The 20,214-nt window shown below is 55.2% G+C and overlaps 7 protein-coding genes across 7 annotated transcripts; 3 read left to right on the top strand and 4 right to left on the bottom strand.

Moving 5' to 3' along the window:
- Positions 1-304: 304 nt before the first annotated feature.
- BBK36DRAFT_1134763 (rhomboid-domain-containing protein) lies at positions 305-1,987 on the top strand (the record flags this gene model as incomplete). Its single annotated transcript, XM_024892414.1, has 3 exons — positions 305-870; positions 943-1,880; positions 1,943-1,987. Exons 1-3 carry the CDS (start codon positions 309-311, stop codon positions 1,985-1,987), a joined length of 1,545 nt encoding a protein of 514 aa, XP_024751247.1. The 5' UTR covers positions 305-308.
- Positions 1,988-3,063: 1,076 nt separating this feature from the next.
- On the top strand, positions 3,064-7,001 carry BBK36DRAFT_1134762 (hypothetical protein; the record flags this gene model as incomplete). The annotated part of the gene is made up of 6 exons (XM_024892413.1): positions 3,064-3,091; positions 3,126-3,210; positions 3,274-3,389; positions 3,449-4,294; positions 4,360-6,173; positions 6,260-7,001. The coding sequence occupies exons 4-6, from the start codon at positions 3,536-3,538 to the stop codon at positions 6,999-7,001; spliced, it is 3,315 nt and encodes a 1,104-aa protein (XP_024751246.1). The 5' UTR covers positions 3,064-3,091; positions 3,126-3,210; positions 3,274-3,389; positions 3,449-3,535.
- Positions 7,002-7,449: 448 nt separating this feature from the next.
- BBK36DRAFT_1167220 (cytochrome P450) lies at positions 7,450-9,348 on the bottom strand (the record flags this gene model as incomplete). Its single annotated transcript, XM_024895021.1, has 4 exons — positions 7,450-7,660; positions 7,762-7,978; positions 8,050-8,522; positions 8,639-9,348. 4 exons carry the CDS (start codon positions 9,346-9,348, stop codon positions 7,450-7,452), a joined length of 1,611 nt encoding a protein of 536 aa, XP_024751245.1.
- A 1,717-nt stretch (positions 9,349-11,065) lies between these two features.
- BBK36DRAFT_1134761 (acetylglutamate kinase) lies at positions 11,066-12,821 on the bottom strand (the record flags this gene model as incomplete). The annotated part of the gene is made up of 1 exon (XM_024892412.1): positions 11,066-12,821. Exon 1 carries the CDS (start codon positions 12,656-12,658, stop codon positions 11,066-11,068), a length of 1,593 nt encoding a protein of 530 aa, XP_024751244.1. The 5' UTR covers positions 12,659-12,821.
- A 752-nt stretch (positions 12,822-13,573) lies between these two features.
- On the bottom strand, positions 13,574-14,165 carry BBK36DRAFT_1115115 (synaptobrevin; the record flags this gene model as incomplete). The annotated part of the gene is made up of 2 exons (XM_024890101.1): positions 13,574-13,813; positions 14,079-14,165. 2 exons carry the CDS (start codon positions 14,163-14,165, stop codon positions 13,574-13,576), a joined length of 327 nt encoding a protein of 108 aa, XP_024751243.1.
- Positions 14,166-16,641: 2,476 nt separating this feature from the next.
- On the bottom strand, positions 16,642-17,510 carry BBK36DRAFT_1194271 (hypothetical protein). The gene is made up of 2 exons (XM_024896849.1): positions 17,323-17,510; positions 16,642-17,226 (listed from the first exon to the last, which is right to left on the bottom strand). Exons 1-2 carry the CDS (start codon positions 17,456-17,458, stop codon positions 16,766-16,768), a joined length of 597 nt encoding a protein of 198 aa, XP_024751242.1. The 5' UTR covers positions 17,459-17,510; the 3' UTR covers positions 16,642-16,765.
- Positions 17,511-17,669: 159 nt separating this feature from the next.
- On the top strand, positions 17,670-19,416 carry BBK36DRAFT_1167218 (glycoside hydrolase family 76 protein; the record flags this gene model as incomplete). Its single annotated transcript, XM_024895020.1, has 5 exons — positions 17,670-17,775; positions 17,843-17,947; positions 18,019-18,371; positions 18,440-19,290; positions 19,356-19,416. The coding sequence occupies 5 exons, from the start codon at positions 17,670-17,672 to the stop codon at positions 19,414-19,416; spliced, it is 1,476 nt and encodes a 491-aa protein (XP_024751241.1).
- Between the last annotated feature and the right edge of the window lie 798 nt (positions 19,417-20,214).

Below are 20,214 nucleotides of genomic sequence, written 5' to 3'. Positions count from 1 at the left end.
AACATCAAACAAAGCAGGCCACTATCCGCAGCCGCTTTTCTCCTGCTCCTACAGCCTCAGACTCCTACACATACCACCTACATGTACTGAATCTCGCTCGCTTCTTCCAACTGCTACACCTCAGCACGGGTAGCTTGAAGACGACATTACCTTGCAACAAACAACAGATTACAGATCGACATCGGACTCTGGGACACACATACGATACACTCACCTGATTCTGTCCTCCTCTTCTTTCGCTTTCCCTCCAACCCGTCCCTTTTGCTTCTCCGCGTGGCCCCAGAGCCCGCTGGACAGCTCCTCTCGCCATGGCTGCCAACGGCTACTACTACGGCGGCAACCAGCAACCTCCGAGCCACCAGACGGCCCCCTACTATGACACCACGCACGCGCCCTCGTCAGAATCAGAACTCGCGCAGGCCTACAACCCGGCCTATGCAGAAGCTCAGTACGGGAACCCGTATGGCGCTCCCGCGAACCACCACCAGCAGCAGCAGCCCACAACAGGTGCGTCGCCGTTTGATACCGTGTTCGACGATCCCGCATACCCAACGAACGCGAATCCAGGGCCGGGCGGCGCGAGCAGCAGCGACATCTCCCAGCAGGGCTTCTACCACCAAGATACGGGCTACTACGGGTCGAGGACGGAGAATATCCCGCTGCAGGACCACACGAGCAAGTCTCCCGAGGTCACTGATCACATCTACGACGCGCCGGCCGGGCAGTCGAGCCGCAGGCGGGACAAGAGAGGCAAGGTGCGCATAGGCGAGCTGGGCATGCTCGGCGCCAACAAGAAGCGCATTCCATGGCTGGTCTACATCTTTTCGGTGGCGCAAGTCGCCGTCTTCATCGCCGAGATTGTGCGGAACGGTAAGAGCGCGCACGGCCAATCGCTTCGCTTTTGCAGCTTCGACTGATGGTTCTAACCGTGACGTTCAACAGGTGTATTGACGGGCTCTCCCATCATGATCAAGCCGCAGTTCAACCCCATGATTGGTCCGTCAACACAGGTCCTCATCAACATGGGCGCCCGCTACGTGCCTTGCATGCACAACATCAAGGAAATCCAAGGCTCCACGATCCCCGTGCTGTTCCTGTGCCCAAATGCGACCAAGAACACGCAATTTTGCCCTCTTTCGGAGCTGTGTGGCTTCGGCGGCGACGTTCCCAATCCCAAGTTTGACGGCAACGCCAACCAGTCGCCCATTCCGAATCAATGGTTCCGCTTCATCATCCCCATTTTCATGCACGCCGGGCTGATCCACATTGGCTTCAACCTGCTCATGCAGCTCACCATTGGCAAAGAGATGGAAATTGCGATTGGGTCGATTCGATTCTTCTTGGTCTATATGAGTGCTGGCATATTCGGCTTCGTCATGGGAGGAAACTATGCCGCCCCCGGTATTGCGTCCACAGGAGCGTCAGGCTCTCTGTTTGGCATCATTGCTCTGACCCTGCTTGATTTGCTATACTCGTGGAAAGACCGACGAAGCCCCGTCAAGGATCTGCTCTTCATCGTCATCGACATGGTCATTTCCTTTGTTCTCGGGCTGCTGCCTGGACTCGACAACTTCTCACACATTGGCGGGTTCTTGATGGGCCTCATCCTGGGCATCTGCGTGCTCCACTCTCCCAACTCGCTGCGAAGGAGAATCGGCGAGGATCCGTTATACTCGGCGGTGCCTGGTGCCCCGGAGGCTGGGGTTCCCTTTTATAAAAGCCCGGTTGGCTTCTTCAAGGGACGGAAACCTCTATGGTGGGCCTGGTGGCTTGTTCGAGCAGCTGCTCTCGTGCTCATCATCGTCGTCTTTGTTGTTTTGATCAACAACTTTTACAAGGTTGGCAACACTTGCAGCTGGTGCAAGTATCTCAGTTGTCTGGTAAGTTGTCCTTCCCCATCTCCTCGCATGCCTTTTCCTGAGGAGAGACTGACAGGAATCAGCCTGTCAATGGATGGTGCGATCTTGGAACCATCAAGGAGCAGTAGAGTCATAGAAAAGAAGCGAAAGAATAACAAAAAAGGCGTCTGAATCTCGCGAAGCCTGCAAAAGACGCAAGACACAAGCCACAAGTGGCTGAGAGAGATTTTCTACATTATACAGCGCTGGCGTTCAAGGTTGAGGGGAGGTTACGGTTAAACACAAGGCAGAGGTGACGGCAGAGGATGGCATACCGGCTTAAAGCATGACTATCTTACAGTTTGTATATAGAAGGCTGCTCTTTCTTCTGGGATTCGATTGTCTGCATCTCGGCGAGACCTACTGCATGGGCATGGAACAAGGGAGGAGGTTTTGTTGGGTTCTTGTTTGACTTGCAAGTTTCTTTGGAAGAGTTCAATGTGACTGCATGGTGACTTGATTTCGTCTCCTCTTGGCGTGCTTTTCCTTTTCCTTGCCCTTTGCGTAGAGTAATAGCCGTGAGAACAAGCTCAAGTTGTTTTGCCCAGACGGCAAGTCACGCGACCAGTTACCTAAGAAGAACGAGGATGTGTTGCATTGGCGTTGCCTGTTCTATAAGTACTCGTACTTCGTTCACGGCTAAATGTCTTTTGCCATTTGTTTTTCTTCCATCTCCCCTTTCCTTTCTGCCCTTCTTCCTCTCTGAGTGGCTGTCGATGACAGAACTATGGGCCTGCCCAGGAGCAGAGCGAAGCATGATCTAACGACAGCTTCACTGGATCCAGGGGCGGGACATGGACAAGCTCGACAGTAAAAAAGGTAAGACCACAAGAGGCATGAAACCCTAGGTCAGCCCGTTTCCATGATGAATGTTCTTCAATGCATGGCTTAGCTGAATGATCCCATGAGGACATGTGTTGAGCAACAAGAATACATCTCTGATAGAAGACCCCTGGGCTCTTTACCTTATGACAATCGTCCATGATACGAGAAGAGATTTGACTGATGATTGGTTTAGGATATCCTACCGTGAGGCAATTTGGAAGAAATAGCCATTATTGGGGAAGCAATTGATTTACTTGAGCATGATGGTTGACAGTTGTAGTGACATACGTTGTCTGCCCCTCATGGTTCTGTATCTGAATAGTCCAAAGTTCGCTGCTGTCTGTTGACTTGCCCCTGACTAGCCGGCGGTAATAGTATTGAGATTCTTCACTACCCAGTAAATGAACTGTAAGTCGGAGCTTCTGGTGGTGGCGTCTTGCTGCTGAAGCGCTTGTTGCTGAGCCCGTAGTGACGGTTCATCCCGGAGGAGGAACATTGAAGCCCCCCCCCACTCCCCGCCCAAAGTACCTCCGTACTTATTTGAACATTAAACGCCAACTCACGTGCGAGCCCATTAAACCACCGGCGGGTCCCTGTCACGTCACGCTTGAGAGGCGCGTATCGTATTGCTGGAAATAATCGTGTCCAGCGGCTGTGATCGAACAACCTCCCGCGCGCCTCGTCTTTCTCTTCTCTCTGCGACCCACGATTTTACCCAAAACCTGCGCTGGATCTGTCCCATGACAAGCAGCAGCTGGCCCCGGTCTTGTTCGTTTCGCTCGTCTTAGAAGAAACGCAGCGCAAGGAGAAGCATGGCAGCCACCGTCGTCCCCCAGAAGCGGGTGCTGGGCGAGTCCCGCACCCGCCAGAACATCCCCTCGTCGCCGCAGTCCAGCAAGAAGCGCAAGACGGACATGGCCGAGCCCGTGCCGATCCCGCGCTTCATCAGCTCGCAGAAGGGTCCCGGCGCCAAGCTGGGCGCCAGCCAGACCAAGAGCGTCTTCGAGTCCGAGATTCTCGAGAAGCTCAGCCAGGACATCTCGGAGCGCAAGCAGAACAACACAGAAAAGGACCAGGCCTGGGATCGGCCGCCGGTGACGCAGTTTGTGCCGGGACGGGACAGCATCTGCTTCCAGTCCATCGAGGCCGAGGAGGGCACGCTCAATGGCGGCAAGGTGGCCGTCAAGCTGTTTGGCGTCACGGACGAGGGGTACTCGGTCATGCTGCATGTCACCGACTTCAAGCACTACCTCTACGTGGCTGCGCCTCTGGCCTTCCAGCCAAAGGACTGCGACCTCTACAAGGCGTATCTCGAGACACAGGTCGCCCAGTACCAGCCCGCGATTCACTCGGTCAGCTTGACCATGAGGGAGGACATCTACCACTACCAGGGCAATGTACAAAGCCCGTACCTCAAAATAACCGTTACCGACCCCAAATTTATCAACACGGTGCGATCGACGATAGAAAAGGGCCTTGCGAACTGGAAGGGCATGTGGGGAGCTTTGGATGGCGGGCTGAGGACGTACGACAACATTCAGTACGTGCTGCGGTTTATGGTGGATTGCAAGGTAAGGGCTTGATAGGCTTGCATATGAAGTGGTGTTGCTATATGCTAAAAGATGTGCTGCTCTAGATCCAAGGCATGTCGTGGGTCGAAGCCCCTGCCGGTACCTACCAGATGATCCCCGAACATAGCAAGCAGTCCAACTGCCAGATCGAAGCCGAAGTCAATTACATGGATCTCATCGCCCACAAGCCAGAGGGGGAATGGGCCAAGATGGCGCCTCTGCGTATCCTCTCTTTCGATATCGAGTGCGCCGGACGCAAGGGAATCTTTCCCGAGGCCAACGTGGACCCTGTCATCCAGATCGCAAACGTGGTTACCAAGTACGGAGAGAAGAAGCCCTTTATCCGAAACGTATTTTGCCTCGACACCACCAGCCCCATTGTCGCTACGCAGATTCTGGACTTTGAAAAGGAGGAGCAGATGCTCCACGAGTGGCAGCAGTTCCTTATCCGAGTCGATCCAGACATCATCATCGGATACAACATTGCCAATTTCGATTTCCCCTACCTCCTGGATCGCGCAAAGCACCTCAAGGTGCAAGGCTTCGAGTACTGGTCTCGCATCCCCAGCAAGCCCTCCAGAGTCAAGGAAACCAACTTTTCAAGTAAACAGATTGGTAACCGAGACACCAAAGCCACGAATACCAACGGCAGATTGCAGCTCGACATGCTGCAGCTGGTCCAGCGCGATCATCACCTGCGAAGTTACACGCTCAACTCTGTATGCTCCCAGTTCTTGGGGGAGCAGAAGGAAGACGTGCACCATACCATGATCACAGAGCTGTTCAACGGAACCCCCGAATCGCGGCGACGTCTGGCGCTCTACTGCTTGAAGGATGCCTACCTCCCCCAGCGACTAATGGACAAGCTGTCGTGTCTGGAAAACTACACGGAAATGGCCAGAGTCACGGGCGTACCCTTCAACTTTTTGCTTTCCCGTGGACAACAGATCAAGTTTGTGAGCCAGCTTTTCCGAAAAGCGCTGGAACAGAAGCTGGTCATCCCCAACATTGCCCCCCAGGGTACAGAGGACCAGTATGAGGGTGCCACGGTCATTGAGCCGACGCGAGGATACTACGACGTGCCCATTGCAACCCTCGATTTTGCCTCCCTGTATCCGAGTATCATTCAAGCACACAATCTTTGCTACACGACGTTGCTAAGACCTGGAGATGTGGAGAGATTCAAGCTCAAGAAGGACGAGGACTACATTGTCACCCCCAATGGAGATATGTTTGTCACGGCCACGAAGCGCAAGGGGCTGCTCGCTCAGATTTTAGAAGAACTGCTGTCAGCCAGAAAACAGGCGAAGCGAGAGCTGGCGCAAGAGACGGACCCCTTCAAGAAGGCCGTGCTGAACGGTAGGCAGCTGGCGCTGAAAGTCAGCGCCAACAGTGTCTACGGCCTGACGGGTGCAACGACTGGAAAACTGCCGTGTCTCGCCATCGCCAGTAGCACGACCAGTTTCGGCCGTCAGATGATTGAGAAGACGAAGCGGGAGGTGGAGGAGAGGTACAACATTGCAAACGGCTACACGCACGATGCCCAGGTCATCTACGGCGATACAGATTCCGTCATGGTCAAGTTTGGAACCAAGGATCTCGCCGAGGCGATGAAGCTGGGCGAGGAAGCCTCCAAGTTTGTGTCGGCCAAGTTCTTGAAACCCATCAAGCTTGAGTTCGAAAAGGTCTACTTTCCGTATCTCCTCATCAACAAGAAGCGGTATGCTGGGCTATACTGGACCAAGACGGACAAGTACGACAAGATGGACACCAAGGGTCTAGAGACAGTGCGACGTGACAACTGCCTGCTGGCACAGACTGTGATTGAAAAGGTCCTGCGAATGATTCTCATCGACAGGGACGTCCAAGGGGCGCAAGAGTAAGTGATACCCCCTTACGGTTCTCGAGATAGACTCGACCTGCAAATAGGGCATGTAGCTAACAGATGCCCGTCATCGACAACAGCTATGTCAAGAGTACCATTGCAGACCTGTTACAGAACAAGATTGACATGTCAAAACTGGTCATCACAAAGGCCCTCACCAAGGAGGACTACGCCGCCAAGCAAGCCCACGTTGAGCTTGCGCAGAGGATGAAGAAGCGCGACGCCGGCTCGGCACCTGGCCTCGGTGACCGAGTGGCATATGTCATGGTGAGAGGAGCGGCGGGAGCCAAGAACTTTGAAAAGTCAGAGGACCCAATCTACGTGCTGGAGAACAATGTGCCGATCGACACCAAGTACTACCTGGACAACCAGCTGGCGAAGCCGCTGGGGCGAATCTTTGAGCCGATCCTGGGCGAGACAAAGGCAAAGTCGCTGCTGACGGGAGACCACACGCGGACAATCTCGGTGGCGGCGCCGACGGTGGGAGGGCTGATGAAGTTTGCCAAGAAGACGCAGACGTGCATGGGATGCAAGAAGCCGCTGACGGGCTCGCACGAGAGCGCGGGCGCGGTGTGCAGCGACTGCGCGCCTCGCGTGGGCGAGCTGTACAACAAGACGCTGGACCGGGTGTCGGACCTGGAGGTGCGGTTCGGGCGGCTGTGGACGCAGTGCCAGCGATGCCAGGGCAGCATGCACTGCGAGGTGATTTGCAGCAGCAAGGACTGCCCCATCTTTTACATGCGGATGAAGGCGAAGAAGGATCTGGAGGATGCGGGCAAGGAGCTTTCCCGATTTGATGCGGACCAGGCCGCCATTTGGTGATGGAACGAACCCCTGAGATGACTGCTGTGCTTCGTTTCAGGGGGCTGGCGGAGGAGTGATTGTTTGCATCCGTTATTGGATGTACTATGTTTGTACGAGTTTGAAGCAATGTGCAAGGCACATATGAGGTGTCTGGAACTGATTCGGCGATGATTGACGGCATATGTTTTCTTTCCATTCTATCGTGTGATGCCAGTTTGCTTCTTTAATGCAGGGGTACCATCTATATAGAGATATAGAACTAGTAGGTATCATATGGAACATGAATATCACATATTATGTAAATGGCGAATCATGAGCGGCATGGAATGGAATCAGGTCTACCTTATGTGAGCATAGGGTAATAGTTATCATGTCATCCCGCAGGACCGGACATGTTACTCACATTCCTTGAGTTAGTTCCCAAAGTCTGACGATGGCGTTTTGCCCTTTCTTTTCTTTTCACTTCTTACTCCGCTGCTACGGGAGTCAGATGGATCCAGCACCCGCCCACCATGGAGATGGTCGACCCAACCTGATGCCTCAGCGGCTCGTCGTCGCCGGGCCGCACATGGCGAAACGTCTGCAGCACCCTCGCGACGAGGTAGAGCATCTGCGTCAGGGCAAACTGCTGGCCGATGCAGATCCGTGGACCGCCGCTGAAGGGGATGTACTCCCACCTATAAATCACACCAACCTCAGTCAACAACATGAAACTCTCTCTACCACAGACAAATCACAATACTGCAACTTCAGATTAATGGAAAGTAGAGGAACTCACCCCGGTCTATGCGTCTCCCACCGCTCGGGCCGAAACTCGTCGGCGTCCGGGCCCCAGACGTCCTTGCGGCGGTGCAGGCTGTAGGTCGAGTAGCGGCAGTCGGTGCCCCTGGGGACGAAGAGCGGGCTCTGGCCGTCGGGGCCGCCGCCCTTGGGGAGGATGGTGTCTCGTTCGGCGGTGCGCATGTTGCTCGCCACGGGGGCGTACAGGCGGAGGGCTGGAAAACGTTTCGTGAGCCGTTTTTGTTCAGGTTGAAATAAGGGGGGGGGGGGAGGGGGTAATGCTCACTCTCTTTCAGGACCATGTTGAGATACTTGAGATTCTTCAGCTCCTCCCACGTCGGCTTGCGGCCCTCCAGCAGGGCAACCTCCCGCCTCAGCCTGCTCCACACGTCGGGCCTCCTCGCCAGGACCCAGAACAGCGACGCCATGGTGCTGGCGCTGGTGTCGCGCCCGCCCAGGATGAGCGAGAACAGCTGGTCCCTGACCTGGCGGTGCGAGGCGCCCGACTTGATGATTTCGTTAAAAAAGACGTACGGCCTCTCCTTTTCCTTTTCCTGGGCGAGCGCCTGGGCGACGTGGCGGTCGACGAAGCGCTGCGTCGTCTGGACGTACTCGTCGAAGCGCCGGTCCGGGCGCAGGAGGGCGAGCCAGCCGAGGCGGGCGCGGTTGGTGGACGTCGTGAGGAGGTAGTCGAAGGCCGTCATGAAGTCGAGGGCTTCCTTTGTGGGGGAGGTGAGGAGGGAGGTTGAGTATCCGAACCTTTTTTGAGCTCATCATCAGTAAACTGACATATATATATATATATATATTTACACACACACACACAGAGAGACATATATATTATATGTATACAGGATGGTAGGGTTCAAGCTCACATGAAATCGGTGGACACGTCCATGGTAAAGTGATACAGCAGCCTGTCGACGTCAAACCGGGCTCCGTCCCGCGGCAGCCTCGCCAGGAAGTTGTCGACGTGCCTGTCGGTACACTCGAGGTCGGCGATCTGGTTGCGCACGAAGCTGGGGCGGATCAGCGCCCGCGCGCGATGCCACTCGGCGCCGTTGACGGCGAAGATGCTGTGCGGGCCGAGCGCCAGGACGCTGACCCGCTGGCGCAGCGACTTCATCGGCCAGTCGTCGAAGCGCGTCGACAGCAGGGCCTTGACGTTGTCCGGCTCCGAGGTGATGAGCATCCAACTGCCGAGGGCGTTGTACCAGAAGGTGCCGTTGCGGGCGGTGAGGACGTCGTCCCAGAGGGCGAGCAGGCGGTACTCCTTGAGGGCCTTGACGGAGATGCGCAAGAAGTCGAGGCCGAGGACGGGGTCGAGGTGAGGATAGACGGCGGCGGGCTGGCAGCCGCTGTGGACGCGCGTGCCGTGGAGGTAGTGGTGCCTCTTGCGGAGGACGAGGAGGACGGGCAGCAGTAGGAGGGCGAGGCCGAGGGAGGCGTGGCGAGAATACGCGGGCGGGAGGAGGTGCTGGTTCGTGGCGACGAGGGCGATGCGCTCGAGGGCGGACCAGAGCGTGTAAGTGGCCGTGAGGGCGCAGCCGAGCAGCGCTGCGAGCTCGCCGACGAGGACGGACATGGTTCGGATGATGCTTCTATCTACTGGTTCATATGCGATTAGAATCACCAACTAGCACGACCGTGGTCATGACATGAATGAGGGTAGAACGCGCATAGCAAGGGAGATGAAGAGGAGGTTTGTTGCCAGGATCTACATATAAGTTGGTGTGTAGGTATGTAGTACATTGTCTCTCCGCTAATGCGTGAACCAACTTCTCCTTTCGTCACTTTGTTCGCATGGCTGCAACCCTCCCCAACCAAGCCGCAATTGGACAAAGCCATCGAGTATCATTGTCTGAGCAGGTCAGGTTTCTTGTTTGAAAGCTTACAAGCAGCCCAAGTTCGCGGCCGCATCACCACGGTTCTTCTGTCCCAACCTGTAACCACTTCAGAGTTTTTGTCTCCCTTCGAAAGGGGGGCAGACAGAGCACATTTGAAAGTTGGCGCAATGGTTCACTCGGCCGTTTCAAGGGATTCTTTCCCATGGTTCACTCATACTAAATACTTGCCATCTCTTACGTTGCAGTAGCATGGGGAACGAGGATGTAACATGAAGTTGTGGAGTTGGGCGGAACAGTCAGTAAGGCAGTGAGATACGATCTTTGGTTTTGTTCTGTAGTTGTAAGTTTGTTCGCAGCAAAGAGGCAAAGGCCCGCTTTCAACGCCGTCACGAAGGAACAACAAGTGAAGCATCAATCAATCAATTTCGACGCCCATAATGGCCAGCATCCTCTGTTGCTCAACTCACTATAATCACCCTCCTCCTCAAGAAGCTGCAAAGTACACATAAGATACTGAACGCCATCAGCCCCCAAGGCATTGATGCATGCATGCAGCTGCCACTCCCAAGCTTTCACATGTTTGATAACTCAACCAACAACAACAAACTTGATTAGATGCCTCCCAACAATACAGGCAAATCACATCTCGGCATTGAAAAAAAGCATGGGAAGCTCGACAAGCCTCGGCTGCCCCGCCTTTTATGACCGAAAACTTGTCTCGAAACCTCCATCATGCATGCCCGTTCCTTTCTGGATGGGAAAACTTTCGTATTTCGTCTTGGAGTAAGTGTGAAGCTATCTTTTAAAAGAGAGGATTGAAACAAACGAGCGAGGTGGAAATCTCTCGCATGAGTTGTTTGAAATCGCAAAAGGGCATCATATTGCTTTGCGCATCTCCCGCCATTTCAGGATATACATACATGGATCTGCGTAAAGAAGCTTGACGTCCATTTAACATGCATTCTCTTTGGAGAATGCTGAGGGCATTGATCGGCTCCGGAAGACGGTTCCCGACACACACAATATCTGAAAGCCCAAGACATAATCACTCTGATGAACTCTGCTCAGACTGTATTCCGACTCGCCATGTATTGACAGACGAACAACCACCAGCATAAGCTTCACACGATGACTTGTCTCTGTTTTCCCCTCATTATGACAAGTCATGCTTGAGCCAAGCAGCACACACCCTTTAATGATATGCCTCCTCTGGGGTTGGGTAGCGACAAGACATCAAAAGCAGACATATCACTTGTATGTATCTCCAAGATGGTCTTTGGCCCCTTCCAAGGATCAGAAGAAAAAGTCGCCCATATTCAGACACTGGAAGTAATCCTGCCCGCCATCTTTCCGGCCCAACCACCCCCCTGAACTTTAATATAATACAACACATACCCCAAAGATTCCGTTAAACTCCAATAAGGAACATTGCAACTCTCTTTTTTCCCATTACATTCAAACTCGGCCCTGAGAGTCCCTCAGCGCCTGGCTGGCAGCCTGGGCCGCGCGGCGAAGCCGGGCCTCGAGGTTGGAATCGCCCAGCATGGCGCGTCCGTGAGAGACAAAGTCGTCGTAGACCGGAGCCAGGGCGTCAGATCGCAAATCACAGCCGTAGTAGAACAGCACGCTTCCGTTGCGGTTGAAGCTGCCGTCGGCCTTTTCAAAGAACCACGTCAGGTTCTCGTCGTTCTCGCTCACGGTCCAGACAAGGCTCGGGTGGTCCTTCTTGATGGCCGCGAAGACGTTCTCCGCCACGTTGGTCAGCCAGCCGGACTTGGTGATGGCCAGGGTCGCAAGGGTGGCCATCGGCCGGTCCTTGCCAGCGGGGATCACAATGGCGACGCACTGGAGCGCGTCGTCGTAGTAGGCAGTGAAGGGGTTCTCTCGCAAAAAGTCGATGAACCGGTCAACAGTTGCTTCGGCATCCAGTCCCTCGCGGTCGCGAATCAGGGCTTCCTTGATCTTATCCAAGTCCTCAAAGTCGGCCACGGAGGAGACCTTTTGGATCTTGTCACCGCGTCGGATCAATGTGCCGGCGCCAGAGTCTGTGAACAGTTCCTTTTGCAGATCGCTGGGGTGGATGATGGCCACGCTGGAAGTCCTCGGCAGGGTGTCGAGAAGCTCCTTGATCTCCTTGATCTTGAGTCGCGTGCCGTATCGGCACCAGGGCTGCGACATGAGGTGGTCAAACTCCTCGTCCAGGTTGATGTGCGAAATCTTCTCTCCCTCGCCGTCGAACAAGCCGCCCTTTTCGGACAGATACACAACCTTGAGGGGCTCCAGCGCGCGGGCGAGCTCGGCGGCAGCAACGTCGGCGTTGACGTTGAGCAGTCGGCCATCCTCGGACTCGGCCATGGAGGTCAGGACGGGAATGTAGCCCGCCTCAATCGACTTTTCAATCGCCTCCTTGTTGACCTTTGTAATCTTGCCGACGTACTGCCACTTCTCCTTGTCCAGGTAGTCGGCCATGAAGACGCCGCTGATGGACCTGGTGGCAACGCCCAGCGAGTCCAGCCTGTCCACCAGCCTCAGGTTCTCCTCGAGGAAGAGCTTGCGGGCCACGCCGAGCGTCTTGGCGTCGGTGACGCGGATGCCCTCCTCGAACTGGGGCTCGACGCCGGCCTCCTCCAGCAGGCGGTTCAGCTGCGGGCCGGCGCCGTGGACGATGACGGGGTACAGCCCCAGCTCGTAGAGGAACAGCAGGCTGCGGCACAGCTCGTCAATGTACTCGGTCAGGATGGCGCCGCCGACCTTGATGACGGCGAACTTCTGGGACTCGACCGAGGTGAAGAGCTTGAGGTACTGCTGGCCCTCGCGCTTGCTGCCGATGCTGCTGACCGTCTGGGCGACAATCTCGCGCGTCCGATCCCTCGTCGGCAGGGACGCCAGGCCCCGGCGGCCGGCCGCACCCAGGCCCAGGCCCAGACCCAGGCTCGGGCTCGGGCCTCGGACGACGTTCGGAGCAGATGCGCCAGCCGCGGCCGCAGCGGTCCTGGGCGCACCTCGTCGAGCTCCGGCCCGCAAGGCTGCAGAGGTGGCAGAAAGCATGGTTCGCGAGATTGTCTGGTCCAATTGGCCCGGCGAGGCTTGGGAGAGAGAGCAAGAAAAAGAAGGAAACAATGGCCGAGGGGAGGAGACCGGCGAAGACGAGGACGGGCAGGGGACCTTATATTAGGTAGATCAGATAAGGAAAAAAAGAGTCACCGGCTTTCGTATTGCGCTGGGCCGTTGTGGGGGAGGGGCAGAAAAAAATGTCGCCCCGAAACCGCTCACCAATTGGCGGGCAGGCGGTGAATGTCGCCCCATCAGATAAGATGAGCATGTTGGCTGGATTATAGCAGAGCGTGAGCAATAATACTCGGAGCTGATGCATGTCTTGGTTCGGCTGAGAGATCTGATAATAAGAGAAGATTGTGAATCTGTCAAGCCTGTTGCAGATATCATGCATGTCTGGTTGATGCTGGTCGGCATTCAGCAACATCAAAGGCATCTCCAGCGCCGGTGCATGTCACTGCGTTCAGGCAAAGCTCATCACAACGCGTTCTGCAGGTTCCTGACCCTGAGCTGCAGGGAACCGGAACCGTAGCCTTGTAAAAATAATTCGTTCTTTTAGGACCGGTAGAGAGCGCACATTATCTCAATTGGTCGGAGGAAACGCCTAGCCTGCAAATCATATACATAAACCAGCCCGTGAGCATCCCAAGGCTACATCTCCCGTTAAAATAGTCCGAAGTCTGAGCAAACTCCTCATGGCACAGAACCCTCATCCAATAGCAATTCGTAATCTTTCGGCTGGAAACGAGACCCGGCTCGCGGCTGGCCGTCTAGAGCAGCCGGTTTGGTACTCGTCAAAGGACCTCGTAAATCATGGGCAAACAAACAAGGAAAGTGAGTATTAGCGGGTGGCAACGACTGTCATTTCTTCGTCAGCTTCCGCCGGGTAAATTCTCAAATCGCAGCGGTTCACTCACCTGATGGAACGATAATGACAACCAGGAGCAGGATGATTCCGACGACGATGCAGACTCGCATCTTCATGTCCTTCCACCACATCTGCTTTCGCACTCTGTTGGCACCGCGGCGGAAACCCTGTGCGGATTCCGCCAGGTTATCGGTCTTATCTTGCAGGACGTCCAGGCGGTCACCACGCTGAGCCACGTTTTGAATGTTGTTTCGCATCACTTGAACCGTTGCGTCGATTTCCTGATGGGAGAAGACGAGGTTAGCTTTGGATCTTGTTCTACTCGTTTCTTTCTCGTTCTCTCCTTTCTTTCTCGGTGAAGAGCCCCATCAACCCAAAACGCAGTCCACGCATCGATTATCGCTCAACTCAGCGGTGAGGCTGAGCGACGAGCGCAATGCTGCTCCCTGCGGAAGCATGTCCCATTCCGCATCATCACCGCTCGCAAACTCGAGAGGAATCCCATCCAAATCGAAACAAGTCCTGGAATCTTGGCGGAAAACTTACGCCTTGAAGCGCCTGGGTGCGCGACACGCCGCCGGACTGGTCGGCGCCGGCCTTGGGAACGTAGGGATCATACGGAGCGTCGGCCATTTTGAGAAGAATACAACGTTCAGTCGAGAGAGTAGATGGCCGTCGGGCAGTGGAAAATGTGGGCGATAAAGCGATCGGAAGGGTAGAGCGTAGGCGAGCGACAGCGGCAGCGCTGGTGTTGCTGGTTCTGGAGGGGCGTTGGAGTGAAGAGGACGGTGATGCGTAATGGCGGCAGGGAAATGTGAGGAAGACAAGTTTACGTTTGGTCCGCAGACAGAATAAGCCCCTTCGCCTACAAAAGCACTGTACAAGTGCCAACCACTGGCAGCTAAAGGGAGCAGCGGCAGAGCCTGTTGCAGGCGTTGGCCCCCCGGCTGACGACAGCGCGGAGTCGACGGAACCTTGGAGGGACCCCCAGCCTCGCGTAAACAGGTGCCGGCGGGTGTACATGGCGGGTATGCATGAAGTTCTTCACAGGTCTCTTCTAATCAGGTTCTATTCATGCAGACCTGGCAGACAGGGAACGAGGTACGCAAAAGTACTTTTCGCCCTCAGTCTCGCTACTTTGCCCCGCCACACTGCCTCGTCCGAGAATGTGGCTCTGGCGCTCTGCTCACTGGCACACGTGATTGCTATCACGGTCAGAAACTGGCTCGGCGGCTAGCGGCATAAGTCGAGTGATGGTGCTGGGCCAAAGAGAGGCGGAAGATGCACAGAACACAGAAGAAATATCGAGAAAAATCACCCGCAGATATGGTGACTTCCAGTTGTTGTCGATTCCGGTGGTACAAACCAGAGTCTGTCAAGGCCTCAGGACGTGCTTCGTCCCTGACTTGCCCAGCCTTGGACATGCTCGGTTGCACAGTTTGGCCCCGCGACCACTGTCGCAGGCTGGTTTCATCCCAACTTGACGAAAGCGTGGATTGACTCATTCCGGCGGCAGGGCAAGCGGCTGGTCTCGCAATAGCTTCTGTGCCTGGATTCTTGCCAGCTCTCTCTTCAATACCTGTTCGGGAACAACGGGCTGATTGTAGCAGCCGGCCGCGCCCAATCAAGACGGACGGTGTGCGCTCAGCTCCGTACAGTGCATTACGAAGCCGCCTCGAATTGATGTTGGGATGCGAGACTGCAGCTTTCATAGGCGATGCGAGAAGCCATTATGCTCGGTGAGTATCCATGGTGGTCATTCATTGTTCAAGTGCCTTGAATGTTGACCGAGGGCTTGGATTGTCATGGTGTACGGAGCAGCAGCAGCCAGTCATTCTCCGTCCAAAGCATTTTTTAAGCATAATTGCTGGAGACTCTGCTGTTAGTGGACTCTGAATGGGTTCACCTTGGTGCATTGCATTTTACTACCTGTACTCATACATAGGCCCAGGGCAAGCCACACTTGTGCTGACTCGAAAGAGTTGAACACCTACTATTATTGTAGGTCCATCGGCAAGCAGCAGTCCTGTACGAAGACGACATCGTATTCCATTTAGCAGACGTGCTCAGCCTCCTCGGCCCTGGTCCAACTAACTACCGGTATTGCTCTTTTGCATGCCAAGACAACAGCGCAACTGCTGACCTCTTTTCTTGGTCGAAAATGGTTGGAAGCGGCCCGCCGCCAGCGTGACCGCGAAAGGAGGGAAAGTCAACGGATATTCACGATCTGTCTTGTCGAGCTTCACTGTGACGATGCAAATTCGTGCGTCAAGACGGTCGTCGCGCTCGCATGCAGATCATGCACAAGACTCATGTCGAGCTGGACACTGATTGACAGAATGACGTCTGACCCGCCCTATCGAACATCAGATGCCGATAAGCGATCGCCTACTGCGCTGCCCATCATTTGAATGTATGACGAGCACTCGCTCAACTGCCTTACCTAACCCTGATGATGCATCCATCGTATGCGCCAATCCTTCAGCTCTGTCCAGACTGACTCTGTCTTTGATGTCTCGTGATGCAACAAGAGAGACATGGAACGAGCGCTGATGGCTTTGTTGCTTTGTCCACTCATCCGCGGTATCCCCAGCTCTCCCCGCCTCTTTCCCGCCTGACTAGGATCTTTGCGTGGTCTTGTCCCCCTCACCAACACAGGCTTACTTGCTCTCGTATGTTTGTGTGCTCAGTGGTGTGGCTGCCCTGTCGGGCTGAAGGGGAGCACCACAACGGCCCAACCACCGCCCAGGGGCCAGCCACGATTCCGTCAGTATTAGACAGAAGGGAGGAAGGAATAGAAGGTTTTGGTTCTGCCCGAGTCAGTCGGCTAGCTCTCGATAGTCGCTCTACTCCAGTCAGACGTCAGCACCTTGACGATGCGGCAAAAGCTTCCAGCGGCCGCAGCGGCCCTTTGGGATGCTCCCGTAAGGTAGCGAGCGGCATCTTCCGCAGCGACTCTGCTTCAGCATGCCGTTAGCGAGGGACGATACGAGAGTCTGCTGCTTCAGCCGCCTGTCGTTTCCCTGCGAACGCAACCTCACCCCTTCACGTCTGCTTGCTCCCTTTTCCCGGCGATTGGAGCAAGGTAGACAAATAGACAACAAAAAGTCGATCCTGATCGCTGGCGGGGCGCGATGTCATTGCTGCTTTCAAAGATTCGGTGGCCCGCTTGCAGCCTCGCTCCTCGTATTTGGACCCTGCCAGGTTCCCGTTCTGGCCCAGCACCCGAGCGGCTACTGCGAGCTAGGACCAGACCAGGACGCTCTGTGATAGTTCGATGCAGCAAAAGTGGTGCTACCAAGGCAAGGTTTTGCGTGGCGCTCCAGCAGCTCCATTCCCGGCTCCAGTCCAGCTCCAGTTCCAGCTCTCCAGACTTCCAGCTCCAGGTTTTTGGCAGAGTCGCTCATGGCCTCCTCCCAGCTGAAGGTAGCTCCCAGGTATCGACGCAAGCAGTCCTCCATGGCCGGGTACTCCGGAGCTACTGCGAGTGCGTGCTCCTTGCCCACGTTCAGTAGTAGAGCTTGTTGTTTGCCCGATGCTCGCACAACAGACGAGCACACGTACGTCAGGCGAGCGTCAATTCCGCCTTCTCGGTCGCAGGCCGGCTGTGACGAGTGAGCATGTACAGATGCAAGCGCTTCCGGAGCCGATTCCAGCTCCCCAGAAGCGATCTGCTGGCCCGTATTTTCTACTGCTGGGTAAGGTTAAGGTAAGGTAGGACAAGGAGGGATATCCGGGCGGGCAGGCAGTATGTACATACGAAAGGTGTGCAAGTATATCCACCGCTCACCTCGTCCTTCCCTTCTCCACAGCTGGGCCGCCTGTCTCTTGTTTTCCTCTCTTTCTTCCCTTTCAATATCCCCTCCCTCTGTCTCTCGCTCCCATTCATTCACTCGCTTGCCGTCCCTCGTGGTGCTGCCGCCCATTTCTGTCGCCGTTGCCGGTTGTCCAACCTGCCAAGTCGACAACCGACGGTATAGATGGCTCTGAAGCTGTAGCGGGCTGCATTCCATCCTGGTCACGATAGAGCCTCGATTGCCGAAACAACTTGCGCGCAACCGCCGTCTCATGGGATCCCCCCTCGCTGATTGAATTGACTCTCTGGGGCCGTTGTCGCTGGAGACTTCGTTTGCCAACATGGAACGGTTATTACGCCAATCGCCGCTTGGTCGTCTGGCCATTGGGCTGTTGCTAGCGACCAGCCAGCTCACGGCGGCTTATAACTTGGATCCAGACTCGCCTGGTACGAATAGACTGCTGCTTCATGTTCCCATCCAGCATTGGTGCGGCCGCTAATTGGGGACCTATAGATTCTGTCAAGTCGATATCAAAACAAATGGCGGAGGACCTGGTGTCGTTTTATCACGGCAACGAACCGGGCCAGACGCCTGGCCTTCTTCCCGATCCATACTACTGTGGGTATATCTTTCTCATATGCTGCAGCAATCGCTGCTCCTCTTCTCATCACTGACATGTGCATCTCCAGGGTGGGAGGCTGGTGCCATGATGGGGACGCTTATCGACTACTGGTATTACACCGGGGATGACACCTACAACAACCTGACCAAGCAGGCCCTCCTCTTCCAGGTCGGCGAGACCAACGACTACATGCCAAGGAACCAAACCCGAACCGAGGGAAACGACGACCAAGGCTTCTGGGGCCTCTCCGTCATGTCAGCCGCCGAATACAAGTTCCCCGATCCGCCCCCTGATCAGCCACAGTGGCTGGGCCTCGCCCAAGCTGTCTTCAACACCCAAGCCGCTCGCTGGGACACGGAGCACTGCGGAGGCGGCCTTCGCTGGCAGATCTTTACGTGGAACAATGGCTATGACTACAAGGTAGGTCGGGTTGCGCTTCAAGGTGCAAGGTGATGACCGAACCATGCCGTCTGGCTAACTGTTGATAGAACTCAATTTCTCAAGCGTGCTTCTTTGCTCTGGGCGCAAGGTTGGCCCTGTATACCGGCAACACGAGTTACTCTGACTGGGCCGAGAAGACGTGGGACTGGATGGTTGCCACGAAACTCATCAACACGACGAACTGGTATGTCTACGACGGCGCCGGAATCGAGACCAACTGTACCGTTCTCACCCCCTACCAATTCACTTACAACGCCGGAGGCATGATTCTCGGAGCCGCCGCCATGTACAACTTGACCGAGTCGCAGACCTGGAAGGACCGCTTGGACAACCTCCTCGAAGGCAGCAAAGTCTTCTTCACTGGGCCAAAGAACAACATCATGTCGGAAGTTGCCTGCGAATCGGTCAACACGTGCAACGTTGATGAGCACTCGTTCAAGGCTTACCTGACCCGCTGGCTTACCATGATGATCAAATGGGCCCCTCACACTTATGACACCATAAGTCCATACCTCCGGGCCTCGTCGATTGCCGCAGCGAAGCAGTGTCAGGGCGGCGATAACAAACGCATGTGTGGCCTCATCTGGTACGATGGCAAATATGATGGATCGACAGGAGTCGGCCAGCAGATGGCAGCCCTGGAAATCACAATGTCCAACCTTATCCAGAATAGCAGCGCGCCCGTGACTGCAGACAACGGAGGCACCAGCGTAGGAGATCCTGGCGGCGGCGGTGATGACATTGGCCGGAACCAGCCGAAAGGACCCAGCTACGGACCCATTAACGGAGGCGACAGGTTTGGGGCCGCCGTCCTCACGATGCTCGTTATTGCCAGCGTGGTTGGCGCCATGTTTTTCATCTTCATGGACGAGACCTCGCCCAAGGGGCCAGTAGCTCAGTTCAAGGGATTCCACTCTACTGCTTCAGCGGCCCTTGGAACGCTTGTTGCTGGGGGAGGCATAGCGGCGGCCGCCGCGGCTGGTCGAAGAAGGGCCGACAAGGAGAAGGGGGTCAGCATCAATGAAAAAGCTGTCGCCAACAGCGGAGACTCGGGAAGCAATGACAGTCCCCGAGACAGCACCTTGAATCACGCAGCCAATGAAGGGGCACCGGTGGCCGCCGACTCGCTTCGGCATAGTACAGCGAGTCAACGACGGCAGTCCAACATGCCCATCGGTTGGCCACATAACCCGTCTGTGAGGAACAGTCTTGTCGTGGCAGAGTCGTCATCTGCGGGGGCGTCTGCTGAAGACCAGCAGCAGCGATAGGAGACTCCGAGATCGAGCTTTACACACGTTGGCAGCAGCAGGACGGCGTTTTCTTCCTCTTCTTCTTTCTGGGCACCGTTTGGTGACTCTGCTTTCTGCCCCTCCTTCTAATTTTCTGTTTGGGCGGCGAACTTGGGAGTTGGGTTTACGAGGGATATCATTTTGCAAAAAAGGCACAAATGGGCTTGGTTTCAACATGTCAGATGGATGTATTACGAATCCGTGTGCAACGGCAGACATACGGTATCTGAACTCTACGATGTGACGTACATATAGGACGGGGAGGAAAAGAGGGTTTAGAATATACGAACAGTTTCATGATGAGAGGAGCCTCGTAAGAAATTAGTGCTATGAACATGAAGAGTAGTATATCAATATCATCCCGCTACGGTACTAATGCGTGACGCTGTCGAGAAAGAGTTTGTGCGTGATGACGCATTAATGGAATGAGATTCTGCGTAAGCTGTGCCTCTCATACACTGTATCTTGAAATTATGTTACAGTACCTTAGGCTGCAAAGGGTCAGAATAAAGCATACCTACAGACACATCAAG

The sequence above is a fragment of the Trichoderma citrinoviride genome, assembly GCF_003025115.1.
Source record: "Trichoderma citrinoviride strain TUCIM 6016 unplaced genomic scaffold BBK36scaffold_4, whole genome shotgun sequence".
Taxonomy (NCBI): Eukaryota; Fungi; Ascomycota; class Sordariomycetes; order Hypocreales; family Hypocreaceae; genus Trichoderma; species Trichoderma citrinoviride.
This window is presented reverse-complemented; position numbering and strand designations above follow the sequence as displayed.